Source organism: Carettochelys insculpta, chromosome 11 (assembly GCF_033958435.1).
Source record: "Carettochelys insculpta isolate YL-2023 chromosome 11, ASM3395843v1, whole genome shotgun sequence".
Taxonomy (NCBI): domain Eukaryota; kingdom Metazoa; phylum Chordata; order Testudines; family Carettochelyidae; genus Carettochelys; species Carettochelys insculpta.
Genome location: NC_134147.1, coordinates 34,524,313 through 34,537,684, shown reverse-complemented (window position 1 = coordinate 34,537,684; position 13,372 = coordinate 34,524,313). Strand labels below are relative to the sequence as shown.

The following is a 13,372-nucleotide window of genomic DNA, read 5'->3' as shown; positions in this document are numbered from 1 at the left end:
GACAAACTTTGGATGTTAAAGTTCTGTTATCTTATCTAGGTAAATATACCTTCTACTGGGTGATCTGGCCTCTCCTTCTTCAGCATGCCACAAAGGAAATGACCACATATCCCCAAACAATAGACCTGTTTCCTAAGCATCTGTAAAATAGCTGGCAGACAAGAGTCTCAAAGATCAAAGAAATTAAACCGCCTCAAACACCTATGAGGTAGGTTAGTATAATTATTGTATACCTGGTCCTAGTGCTCAGTTATTCTGTTCCTGCTGTTGGGGAACTCAGAGGCTGCACAGAGCAGTCAGCTATACTGGTATGTGCCTTAGAGTGGGCCCATACTAGAACTTTTATTGGCATGAATGTCAGTTAAAAAACATATATGGTTATACTGGTAAAAAACGTTCTAAATGTAGATCAAGCCTAAATTACAGCAGCTTCAGCCCTAAGGTTGCTGTAATTTATACTCTGCTTCCCTGTCCTCCTACATGCCCTGTTGCATTATCAGTTGCCTTAAATCAGCCACTGACCTGACAATTGCCCCAAGGGAGCCTACAACTGCATTCTGATTGCTAGCCATTCTGCCTTTGCACTTGGCTCAGTTGCAGTCCCCTCAGCCCAGATCATGCCTGACTGCTACTGAGTGTTTATGCCATAGTTCACAGAAAAGCCCTGTACTCCCAATACCAGTTACTCTCAGTGGCAAGCTTTGACAGTTGGTGGGTATTGCCCTCTGACTAAATAAACACCTGGAAGATAAAAACAAAAAAGCAGTCCAGGAACACTTCAAAGGCTAACAAAATAATTTATTAGGTGATAGTGCAGTTGGTCAGATTCTGTGCTGCATTTTACCAATCTATTAACTACTGAATTACTACAAAATATAGACCAAACAAAAAAGCTAACTTACTTGATAACTGCTGTGGCACGTTCTGTGTCTATTCCCACTGGAAAGCTGCCATTATTACATAATAGTTCAGCAGTGGTAGCCAGCCTCTTTTAGTGGGTGGCAAAGCATTTGCCTGTAGTGGCAGCAGGAGCTCTATCCCCAATCATTTCCATGCTGCTTGCATGGATTTTCAGTCAAAAGCACTGAAATACGGAAGAAGAATCATATTTGGCTGATCAGCTTATGAATGCCTTCCCCTGGCCCTGTTCTGCACCACTGAACATGGAGAATCAGCGAGGCACACTGCAGTCAGGTGCAGCTGGTATGCTCCGCTTCTGCTGGTTTCCATGAACCTGGAGTACTGCCATTCAGCTGGGAACAGTACCTAGTGCTGAGCCACTTCAAAGAGCTTTTATATGTACCAACTAATTAATCTAAACAATCCCTGTGAGATAGGTAAATTAGGCTTACCGCCCCCGTTTCACACAGGGAGGCTGAAGCTCAATAGGTAAGTGAGGAGGCCAATGCCAAAGTTGTCTTCTGATTACAGAAAGATGCTGGGAGAGGGTGTCTGGCTCCCAGCAGACCCCTAAACCTTTCATACCACCTCCTCAAGGAGATCTCGGCAGTAGGGTGTCATCCCCTGTCCACACCATCCCCGGCACCCCCTTGTGTCCCTCCCGACGTCATCCCCGGCACCCCCCTTGTGTCCCTCACGCCCCTCCCCCCGTTATCCCCGGCACCCCACCTTGTGTCCCTCACGCCCCTCCCGACGTCATCCCCAGCACCCCCCTTGTGTCCCTCACGCCCCTCCCACCATTATCCCCAGCACCCCCTTGTGTCCCTCACGCTCCTGCTAGGAGGAACTGGCCCAGCACCCTCGCGAATCGCTCCCCCACCCCCCCTTGGCTGCTGAGGCCGCCCCCGGCAGGCCCAGCAGTGGCCGTGGGGCGAGCGAAGGCGGCAGGGCCCGGAGGCTGCACTTGCCCACCAGCGGTTCGGAAAGGCCCGAGCCCCTCAGAGACGAGCAGGAGACCGCTGGGGCCGCGTGAGGGGAGACCGGCCCAGGGGGCAGTATCGCCCCGTCACGTTCGCGCTGCAGCCACCGCCTGGCTTGTGCCGTGCGGCGCGGCGGAGGGGGAGGGCGGGCAGCGCGTTGTCCGACACGTGAGGCGCATGTGACGGGGGAAGGCTGGGCTCTCCCGCCCGGCCCAGCCAGACGTGCCGGGAGTCACAGGGTAGCGCACGTAGCACCAGCCACCCACTCGCTCCCATTTAACCCAGCCTGCAGCCTGCCCCCGACTCCTCAGCTCGCACCAAGCGCCGACATGCTCCGCGCGCCTTAGCCGTCGCCGCCGCTCCGGACGCCCGCGGCTCTGCCAGTGCCGGCGCCCCGCGGCCCTCCCGCACGGATTCCGCTGCTTTCCGCGAGCGTACGTTGAAGTAGGAGCCCCAGCTGCAAAGCTGCTATGGAGATGATCCCCAGCGCCCAGCCCCCTCCTGCCTGCCTGGGCAAGCTGCCTGCGCTGGAGAGTAGCGAGATGCCAGGGTAAGATGCCTCCCCTTTGGGCCGCTGCTTCCAGGGCCCAGATGCCCGAATCTCCGGGCGCGGTCTGCCCGCTGGGTTTGGGCTGAACTCGGCTCCTTCGCCCTGTGCCTCCTGGGCGCCTGCAATGTGCACGTGTAATAGGTAAGCTTAACCTATCCCATTCTGTGTCCTTTGTGCAGGCTGGCCTTCTCGCACATGTACCAAGTGTACAAGCCCAGGAGAGGTTTGAAAAGAAGCGACGACAACAAGGTAAAGGGGGGAGTTATTGGACTTTTGTATTCATTGTTTGCTAACATTGGCATTGATTTAAAAAAAAAGTTGATGCATGAATAGCTGTTTTGTGTTTTTAATCTGCTTTTGTCTAAAGGTCAGCTTTGCATGTGTTGGATTTGTAGCTCTTTTCCCTTAATGTCAGGCTCAGAAGGTGGTAGGGGACTATTTTTGCATTAGTTTAGTAAGACTTGAAATAGAAAATCATTCCATTAGTAGCTGCTATGTATAATAGTCTTCGACGACACAAAAGCTTGAGATCTAATTTTGTTTCTAGATCACCTTTTATCTGTGTGTCTGTCTAGGATGCTAGGAAGTCATTTTGTGTCTTATCTGATTGGTCTTTTCTCTTGGCTTCCAGGAGACTTATAAATTGCCCCACAGACTGATAGAGAAGAAAAGACGTGATAGGATTAATGAGTGCATTGCCCAACTGAAAGATCTTTTACCAGAACATCTCAAACTTACAGTAAGTGAAAATCTGGCTAATAACCAAACTCTTCTTTCTTGTGGGGATGTGTGTTGGTTAATGGATTTCTGTGTGGGTAGATGTGCCATCTAGAGGCTTCCTCTGAGCACTGCAGATCAGAATGGAAAAGGCTGCAATTTGAGCAGGTTTGCCACTTAGATCAGTCTGTCACTATTGGATGTCCTTACCAGTACTGTGAATTTCTTAAACAATACACGACAGTGGTGGGATGATGTGAATTAATCTGCTGCAATATTAATCTAAAACCTCATGTAAAAGTGATTATTGTGGGCATGATCTGAATCTGGGGATTTTTTTTTTTCTGCATGAGCCTCTGAAAATGTTCCGTGTTGGCTCTTTCTGAAATTTTACTGGACACCATTTATAAGTTGATCACAAACTCATCTGAGACTCAAGTCCTTTTTGAAGTTTGTTTCTGTGATAACTGATTTTGATATTTGAAGGAATCCTCTGTCTTCATGTTGTGCAACAGATTTTAAGGACGGCGACTTCTGCTTCTGTAGCATGTGCGAGCTGTCTTGTTTTCAAAAGAGTAAAAGCTTAGGTGCTTGATTTACATTAAAAGCTAAAAATCTCTGCAGAAGTTTATGGGGAAAGCCATTTTGGCTGAAATCCCACAGAACTCCCCTCTCCTGTCACTGTTCAAACAAAACACTTTGACTGGATTCTCCTGTGTTAAGATTATAATACCAGCAGAGGCAGCAGCACAGATAAATAAAATACTTGTTTGAGAGCTATGCAGTTGGTCCTAAAGTACCCATAGGATGTAACTATATCCTTTCTCTGACACCTACTTTTTATTTTTTTTTAAGTTTACATAAGATGTGGATCAGATGCCAATGTTAACATTGTTGCTCAAAAAAAAAAAAGGGAGGGGGGAGCAGGGGTGGAGATTTCATTGACTAAAGATACCATTTTAACCCTGTTCCCCAAATTACAACGTTTTTCCTTTAAGATTCCTTGAAATGTGGCTGAGGCTAGGCTAAGTGCTAACCTGCCCATTTGTTACCAGACTTTAGGTCACTTGGAGAAGGCGGTGGTTCTTGAGCTTACCTTGAAGCATGTGAAAGCACTAACTAATCTCATTGAGCAGCAGCAGCAGAAAATAATAGCTTTACAGAATGGCTTACAAGCTGGTGAGTATTCAAGTCATGCTTGTATCATGTGAGAAACCTAGGATGTCTCATGATCTTACTTTCAATATCTTTGAAATACTGGCTACATATGACACTTAGTTTGGGAAGAGGGAGGAGTAAGCTTTTTTCTTTTTTTTTTAGCGCAGAAACCCTACTTCATGTGCACATGGATTTATGAAAAAATCCATTGTATACTGCTAGTCAGTTAACTAAGTATTAATTTAATATATTTTTAAACTCTGCCTCATTCTAGCTTATTGCATAGCAGTTTTGCTGTGAGGGCCAGATCCAAAGCTGATGGGAGTATTTCCATTAACTTCAGTGAGGCTTGGATCAGGCCCTGATTTCCACCTCCCCACTTGCCTTAGGAAAACACCTCACTTACACACTTTTTGGTTTCTTCTTAAGACAGTTAGCCCACATTTTGCAGCTCAGGTGGGGACTATCTAAGGGCCCACAATACATTACCTTCCTTACCCTCTTTTGTGGCACTTACTTGAGTCTGACAGAATAGAACCAGCTTTTCTAAAAAGGCTGCTATTGCTTTAACAGCCACTAGTTATGCAGTAGAATTACACAGGCAAACCGAATGTCACTTCCCAAAGTTCAGCTCACATCCCTCCTGGAATATGCAGTGGATGGGAATTGGGTACCAGGGGCCCAATTTTTCCCTCATTAGCTGCAGAGGGGCCAGATTTGAAAGATCACTTTGGAATGGATGTCTTTCTGAGAAGATAGCAGTGTTGATTTGTCATGCTTCCTTTCGCTATTTTTTTTCCCTAAACTCTAGTGTCTGTTTTGGTTGCCACATAACAATGACTATAGGATCAAAAACATGTTTAAATATGGTTTGTTAGAGGAACGTTGTGAAAATGGGTGTTTACAATTTCTTCTCTCCCCAGTGCACCTTACCTATATTAATGGAACTATTTAGCAGTGTGTTAATTTTTAATTTATTTTTGTTAATGTTCCTGCAGGTGATTTGTCATCAAGAAACCTTGATACCAGCCAGGAAATGTTTCGATCTGGTTTCCAGATGTGTGCCAAGGAAGTGCTGCAATACCTGGGAAAGCATGAAAATACCAGGGATCTGAAATCTCCCCAGCTGATCAGTCATCTGCACCGAATGGCCTCTGAGATCTTCCAAGGAGGAGCCAGCCGAAAATCTGGAGATGGGCCCCCGAAAACAGGGGACTTGAAGGAAAAATCTGGCTCTTTGCCCAAAACTGCTGAGGGTTATGGCAAGAACTGTGTGCCTGTTATACAGAGGACTTTTGCACACTCCAGTGGAGAGCAGAGTGGCAGTGACACAGACACAGACAGTGGGTATGGAGGAGAGCTAGAGAAAAGTGACTCAAATGCTGATCAACAGTATTTTCAAAAGGATATGGGACTCAACTCTACCATGCAAGAGAGAATAAGCTCTATTAAGCAAGAGACAGAGGACCCACCGGCCAAAAGGACCAGGTTGGAAACTTCAGAAGATGAAAGCCATTTTAGCGGTGATCTGATTGGCTCTTCAAGTAGCTTTTTGGGCCCTCACCCTCACCAGCCACCTTTGTGCCTGCCTTTTTATCTAATCCCACCATCTGCAACCGCCTATCTGCCTATGCTGGAGAAGTGTTGGTACCCAGCTTCCATGCCTGTTTTGTATCCAGGTCTCCCAGCCTCTGCTGCAGCACTTTCAGGTTTAATGAGCCCAGATAAAATCTCTCCCTCCCTCCTCATGCCTCAGAGACTTCCTTCTCCGCTACCAGTCCATTCTCCTATCGACTCCTCAGCTCTGCTTCAAGCTTTGAAACAGATTCCTCCTTTGAACTTGGAAACCAAAGACTAAGCACAGTGTGACCTCTCCTTTTTTCTTTCTTTTGTTAAAGTTTGAGATTTTCAATTTTATATACTGGCTGGACTGACGTGTGGGGATAAGGTTTGCTGAGAGTAGGAAGCAAAATCCACTTTTCTCTGACTTGTCAAATGCCGTGGGAAAGAATGAAGGAAGCACCCAGGTTAGCCATTCAGGGGAGTTTAAAAGAAAAGAAAGGTTTCCTTTGTGCTTTGCCCTTTAGCTCTCCCCACCTGCAGAGCAACAGCTGACTCAGAGAGGATTCTATTTCAAAGCTGTGAAAATATTCTATTAGGCAGATTGAAGTTTTCGGGTCTGTGAATATAAAAACTATGGTACTTCTCCTGAGGGCTTTTCAGTGCAATGGCCCACCATCAGATTAGCTGCCCCCCCGCCCCCCGGGCTGCCAATATTTGAAATGATACAGGCATGCACAGCAGTTGAACCGTTGGTGTTAGTCCCACTAAAATGATTCAGAGTAGCAGTCACTGGTTTGTAATGCACAGTCAGTGGTTGAGGGAGATTGAAAACTGGTTTCCTTCCACACCTCTGGTGAATGTTTAAAAAAACAAAATGGATAAAATGTAGATGCTGCTTAGAAGCTTTACATGGTGCACTTCTAATTAATAAATTAACATGCATCCTTTTCTATAACTCAAGCTGCTAGTTGTGGCAGGGGAAGAGAAAATATCCCTACAGACCCCTTTGCTTGTTGCACCTAACTCTAGACCTCTCTTTTACTGCTGCTGTAGAGGTGTCTCTGGGTCTAGTGTCTCAAAAAGCGAAATGGTTAAAAAGCCTCATTAATGGGGAAATAGCCACCAACTGTCTGTTTCACTCCTGGGCCAAATCCCGACTCTTGTAACAGGGTGCAATTCAATTGGAGTCAGAGTTACACCCACCGAATTGGCCTCCCTGAATGCCTCTGAGAATCCAAAACAGGGATTTTCAAAGGAGCCTAATCCCAATGGGATTTGGGTGCCCAAATCTGTTAGGATCCTCCGAAAATCCTCATCCGAATTACTATTTTAAATAGAGTTGAAATTGTGAAAATTTCCCTGTTAACAAATCTTAGAACTATGCAGGCCTGTGCACCACAGATTCAGTAGTTTCTTCAGAGATGAAAAACTGTGTCTGATCAGGCTTTGAAAGAAACTAACTGCAAAAAGCAGTGGTTTATTTTCCTTGTTAATTTCAAGAAATAATTTTCAGAGTGAATGTCCTGTAGATTCTCAGTTTTGTTCTGTCATTGCACCCATTGTTAAGATGCACTGTGCTTGATTGCAGATTGTATTCTAATGTTTATTTTGTTGTTTTTTTGGTATACAGTTGTTGCCTTTATTTGTAAAATCCTGTTATAAATATATATGTACATATAAAATATATATTATATAAATATATTAAAAAGTTAAAATGTTTCAGATGTCTATTTGTATAACTACTTGAGCATAAAGCAATGAGAAATATGAATGTATTTCTGATTTGGATTTTTTTGAAGAGATTTTGTTTTGTTCTCTAAGGAGGGATACAGTGTTTATATTTTGGAGCCTTCTCAAAGGTGGGATCTTGTAAATATTTTTATCTTGTGTAAATGTTAAGTAGTTGTTTTTAAAAATACTTAATAAAATAATTATTTTCCTGTGGAAGACAAGGCTTTGCCTCTTGTGCTTGTGAAATACATGGTCAATGCCATTCCCTGTGACCTGATGCAGCAGTGAAAATGGTGTGCCATGTAGGCTTAGCAGTCTGCCTGTGAGAAGCAAATTGTGGAATCATGGTCTAGTTATCCCCGATGCTACCTTGATGGAATCAATGCACAAAGGCAAATGCTTAAAGGGAAAAATGTGGGTTGTTATTTTAGTGGGGGATTTTTTTTTAATTTATTTTTGATCTCTTTACATTTTTGCCTTTAAAGCAAGGCCGATAAGGGAGACCTGTGTTGTCTTTGTACTTGTACTTCATGTAGGTTTTGTTCCTTTGTGATGGATCTAGAAGTCTAAAAAGCTTTGAGGTTTTAGAGCACCTGTACTAGTTTTTTCATGCAAAATTCAGGTTTTGTCTACACTAGCAAAATCCGGTGGTAGCTAGAAAGCTATTGTAATCTTAAGCGCCAGAGTGTGAAACCTGAGTGACTGAAAAGGGATATTCTGTCAGACTGTTTAAAATGCCTTGTTCATCTTTTCTCAACACGTGTTTAACTTCCCTACTAAGGGTCACCTCTTTTCTGCAGATCCAGGCAAAGAGGGAATCGTCGACATGTGAATCTCCCTCTTCAAGCTGAAACACACCATCCACGATCTCCAGATCCCCCTGCTGCTCTCTGTTGCAATGTACGACTCTCCCTGGTCTGCGTTCAGGGAAAGATTGTGCCAGCTTTGGTGAGCACTGTCTGGGACAGGAGTGGGGGCAAAGGATGGATATAGGTTTCTTTAGTCTAGACTGTGGAAATAATTGTGCTTGTGTGCGTGGGAGGGGGAGGAGGATTATTTTCTATTTTACCTCCTCTTGGATTCCAGGAGTAGCTGTAGCCAGTAGAAACCCAGTGGAGCTGCACGGTCAGGGAATTACTGTGGTGGGGACTACTGGGGAAATGGGCTAAATTAAAATCACTGTCGTGGTACTAGGCCTACATGCAGATGGCTTGGGAATTAATCAAGCTTGAGGGCCGGCCCTGTGGTCTTTTCCACATGAGGCAAACTTCCCCACTGAGATGGGGAGAGAAATCTTGAGGCTCCCCTGCCCTGCACCAAGTCCTATCACATGGTTTTTTCTGCTGGAAAAACTTGCTCTAGGCCTTAACAGCCATGTGAAAGAAGGATGTTCCTGTTAAAGATTCAACACAATCCTTCAATTAATGACTAGCAAAATAATTTATTAGGTGAGCTTTCGTGGGACAGACCCACTTCTTCAGACCATAGCCATACCAGAACAGACTCGATATTTAAGGCACAGAGAACCAAAAACAGTAATCAAGGAGGACAAATCAGGAAAAAAAAATCAAGGTGAGCTAATTAATTAATTAATGTGTGGGATATTACAACAAACCTCTCTGAGATCCTCCAACAGACCTGATATTTGCAGTATTTCTAAGATGAACAATTTTAAAAAAAAACTACTACTACTTGGGTTTTAATTTATTGTCAAGATGCCCCAAAAGGGTATAGCCCCAATTTTGCGCTTCTTTGTAGGGGACCTGAGCCTCTCATTAGAATATAATGTAACCACGGACCAGCAGACTCAAACTTGAGACCTGTGAATTTTAGTGCATGAGCCTCCATGCTTTGAAGCAAAAGTTATCAAGCTCTCAGCTAAGGCTGTAGAACATGGTTTTCCAAACGGGGGCATGAAGAAATTCCAGCAAGGTCACGAGGTGACCCAGCCTCCTCCTCCCCCCTCCCCGGCATCATTACCCCACCTGAAGAAAAAGCCGGCCTTTGCTTCCAGCTCTCAGCTCCTGCCATTTTATGTGGGGTGACCCAGCGCAGCCACTATAAAAAGCAGACAGCTGGTGAAGACCCACGTGGAGCTAGATGCCTCCTGCAAAGGTGAGTGAATGTGGATTGCGGGGAGGGAGGAAGAGTAGAATGAGGTTAGATGGGGTGGCTGGGGGTGCCTGGCTTGAAGGTGGGGAGGGGTGTAAGCTTGTGCAGCTTACAGGACTTGGGCAGCTGGCCCTGGCATCATGGGGCTCGGGCAGCTGGCCTGGGCCGCTGGTGGGCAGGCAGGTGGCTGGCACTGGTGGGTGGGTGGATGGCTTGCTCTGGTAGCATGGGGCTCAGGCAACTTGGGCAGGTGGTTGGGCGGCTGGCCCCAGCAGCATGGGGCTTGGGCAGCTGGTGGGTGGGCTGCTGGCCCTAGCAGCAAGGGGATTGGGAGGGTGGCTCAGGTGGCTGGCTCAGGGCTTGGGTGGCTGGCAGGCAGGCAGCTGGCCCTGGTGGCAGGTGGGTGGCTGGCCCCAGTAGCTGGTGGGTGGGCAGCTCTGGTAGCACAGGGCTCGGGCACGCGGGCAGCTGGTGTGGACAGCTCTGGCGGCTGGCACGGGGCTCAGGTAGCTGGCCAGCTGGGGCTGCACCAGGCACCCACAAGGGGCTGAAAAAAACTATTTGTGCTCATTTTTAATTTTAAATAATGTTTTTATCAAGTTTTTGTCTTTATTTCAAATTGAATTTTTGTTTAAGGGGGGTTGGATGATGGTAAATAAGAGGTGGGGGGGCACCAGGGTTTCTCCAAAATCAAAAGTGGGGTATGATGCCAAGAAGTTTGGGAGCCACTGCTGTAGAAGATACTCATTCTTTCTCTCTGTATACGGTCTAGGTGCCACTACATGGGACAGTGAAGCACAGCTAGTAGGTATGTGGGTTACATACCACCCCCAGTAGAGGAAGCACCTCCCCAGTTTCAGAGACCCCACTGAAATCCCAGATAAGCCCCCACTTGCAATCACCCACAGGCAGATTCAAACCCAGTAGGTGTGGATCACAATAGCAAGCAGCTAAGTTTACATTTCTGATTAGAACCAGCCATAGCCCTCTGTTTGGAATGCCGTAAAGAAAATAACCATGCCACTGTGCTCAGTGCCTGCCCGCTGATGTTTGCACTTCACCAAGTGCTCGCTTGGAGGGATTTCCCATGGTCTCCAAACTAATGCTTCCTGGGTCCTTTAAGTTAAAAGGAGAAGTGCTCTGCAGTATTGGTGCGAGCACTATAGCTTTCACTGACTGGTCTATTCATATAGCACGTGTATCAGGTAGCTGCTCAGCTCTCATAGTTGCCCTCATGCTGCCATTGGACACCAACAGCAAAACTCCCTTTGGCTTCAGTGGGATTCAGGAGGGGCTGTTGGTCATGCTGAGGGCACCATACATGTGTGCTCGCTTGGGAGCTGGCCATGCTCATTTTCTGTGGCCCTCCCTCAGGTGGAGGTGCATGCCCCAGCAGGTTATTTGGGTGTATCTGTTGGTGTACTATGGAGGGATTCTAGATGATTGCTCGTATCTCATCCAAGGCTGCCTACGTTTTGTTTGTGGCTGCTACACCCATAACCCCCACGTCTGCCTTTGCCTAGGGCACAGGCTGATTTGAAGCCAAATAGGGAGGAGACGCCCACTTAATTCTGCCAAGAGTTTCATTATTGTTTGAACTAAATTTGTAAATAATGCTGAAAAATCTGAGTATTTTCCAGTATCACCAAATAAGTCTTCACAGATCAAATCTGTTTATTAAAAACACGTAGCTTTTGTTTACGTCTCATGGCACATCAGCCACACATAATAATATACAATCTTTTGTCTTTTTGCAACAGTAAGATGATGCCAAAGGCAAACAATTGAGGAAAGCAGATGGGCTTTAGTGCAAAGGTTTACTTAGTGGGGTTGGGTTGTAGGGCTGGCTGAAAGGAGGCAGGTACATTTACTAATGTAGAGCATGGATCCCTGGGATAGATCTTTTATTATCCATCCTTAATTGCTTTGTGAATATTGGAAACAGTGGGCTAGCCCATCAGCTGGCATAGTCAAAGTGTTGCATCAATTTACAGTGGCTGATGAGCTAGCCCAATTTCTCTAATGTCTTTGTGGCATGCCCTGCCGTTCCTTGTTGAAGGAAACCTTTAATAATTTACTCTGAAATTAATATATGTGTAAATGGCAAACTGGTGCATTGACATTCATGACTGAATGACAGCTGTGTTGTATTTTTCAGGGTGTTTACCATGCAGGAGGCCCGGGAGGTCTGGCTGGAAGGCAGCTTTGTGAAGGCCCCAAACTGGGATAGTGCATAACAACCCTAGCTCACAGCATCTGCAACTGAGCCATAGGGGTACAGGCCCCAAAGGCAAACAATCAGGTCTATTAGGCTAAAATATGGTGATGTCTTTTTATATATCTGGAGAACTCACACACTCCACTATGTTTGTTTATTTTAATTAGAACCAAATCCTGCTCCATTTGAAGTCACTGGCAAAATTCCCATTGATTTAAAAGGGACCAAGGGTTGACACTGAGTACATATCAGGTTGTTGGTAGATTTTTCAGTTTATTTCCAAGTGTGTCACTTTTTGGGCTTTGCCCAAGTCTATCACTCTCTACTACTTTGCTGGTAGCAGGACACACCCAGACTATCTGCAGCAAACTGAGACAAAATGAGTATCAACACAAGTGCAAGGCATGTCCTTTGCATAGTAAGGACATGGCTGTTGTTGTGGGCAAGTTTCCCTTGTGGTAAAGATCAAAGCCAAAAAAGCAAAATGGAGGGGATGACTTTCCATGTGAAAGTGGTAAGACTGTGGCCTAGTGCATAGTCCTTAGATCTTAGGTGCTTCAGGGCAGGGATCAGGTCTGCCTCTAAGCAGTTAAATCATCTAGTACAATGGGGCCAAGGACTTGATCTGGGCCTCTAGACACTGCTCTTATAATAACAGTGGTGATTTAGAGTTAGGTATCCTTGCTTCAGTTCCTGTTCCTTCCACTGACTATCTATATGACCTTGGGCAAATCATTTCAGTTGTGGCTGTTTCTTTGTCTGTAAAGGTGGTAATACCGACCTCCCTCAGAAAAGTACTGTTAGGCTTGGTTGATGCCTAACAAGTGCTTGGAGACCCTGTGAATGAGAATTTATGTAACCTACAATGCAAATATGCAGCCTAGATGGCTTTGCAGTTCCTGTACATGCTGCATCCTTGACTTTGCTGCATCATTCATCCAAGACGCCCGCAGGCTAGAAGCAGACATTTCATCATTTTCCATTTAAAAAAAAAAAAACAAAAAAACCTACACCATTAAACGCTAAGGGCATTGAAAACCAAGAGCGTCCAAGGGGATACAGCAGCTGAGGCTACCAGACTGTGACGGGGTGCTTTGCTCAAGTCTCTGCACTCACACTGTTCACACAGGGTGTGTTGAGTTCCCCTGACTTGTTTTCATGGTCTCACCCAGCTCTGACCTGCCTCAAATGTTGACACAATGTCACGTTTCCGACTGCAGTCTTTCATGTGCAGCCTGAGGCTAAATACGGCTGCTGGTTCCTGGAAACAGACGTGCCTGGCACCCTTTCAGTAGAAACCTGATCCTCATGCAGGCTTGGCACAGCCGCTGAATAACACAGCAATAACTCTTTCAGCAGCATTTCAACCCATAAATAGGGCTTCCCAAGCAAACTCCTCAAAGTGCAGCAAGACATGACCAAAGATTTAAAAAAATAAAATAA

The 13,372-nt window shown here is 45.7% G+C and overlaps 1 protein-coding gene across 1 annotated transcript; it reads left to right on the top strand.

The window, feature by feature from the left end:
* The first annotated feature begins 2,103 nt into the window (after nucleotides 1-2,103).
* BHLHE40 (basic helix-loop-helix family member e40) lies at nucleotides 2,104-7,810 on the top strand. The gene is made up of 5 exons (XM_075005594.1): nucleotides 2,104-2,430; nucleotides 2,610-2,679; nucleotides 3,062-3,169; nucleotides 4,203-4,326; nucleotides 5,304-7,810. Exons 1-5 carry the CDS (start codon nucleotides 2,351-2,353, stop codon nucleotides 6,161-6,163), a joined length of 1,242 nt encoding a protein of 413 aa, XP_074861695.1. The 5' UTR covers nucleotides 2,104-2,350; the 3' UTR covers nucleotides 6,164-7,810.
* The last annotated feature ends 5,562 nt before the right edge of the window (nucleotides 7,811-13,372 follow it).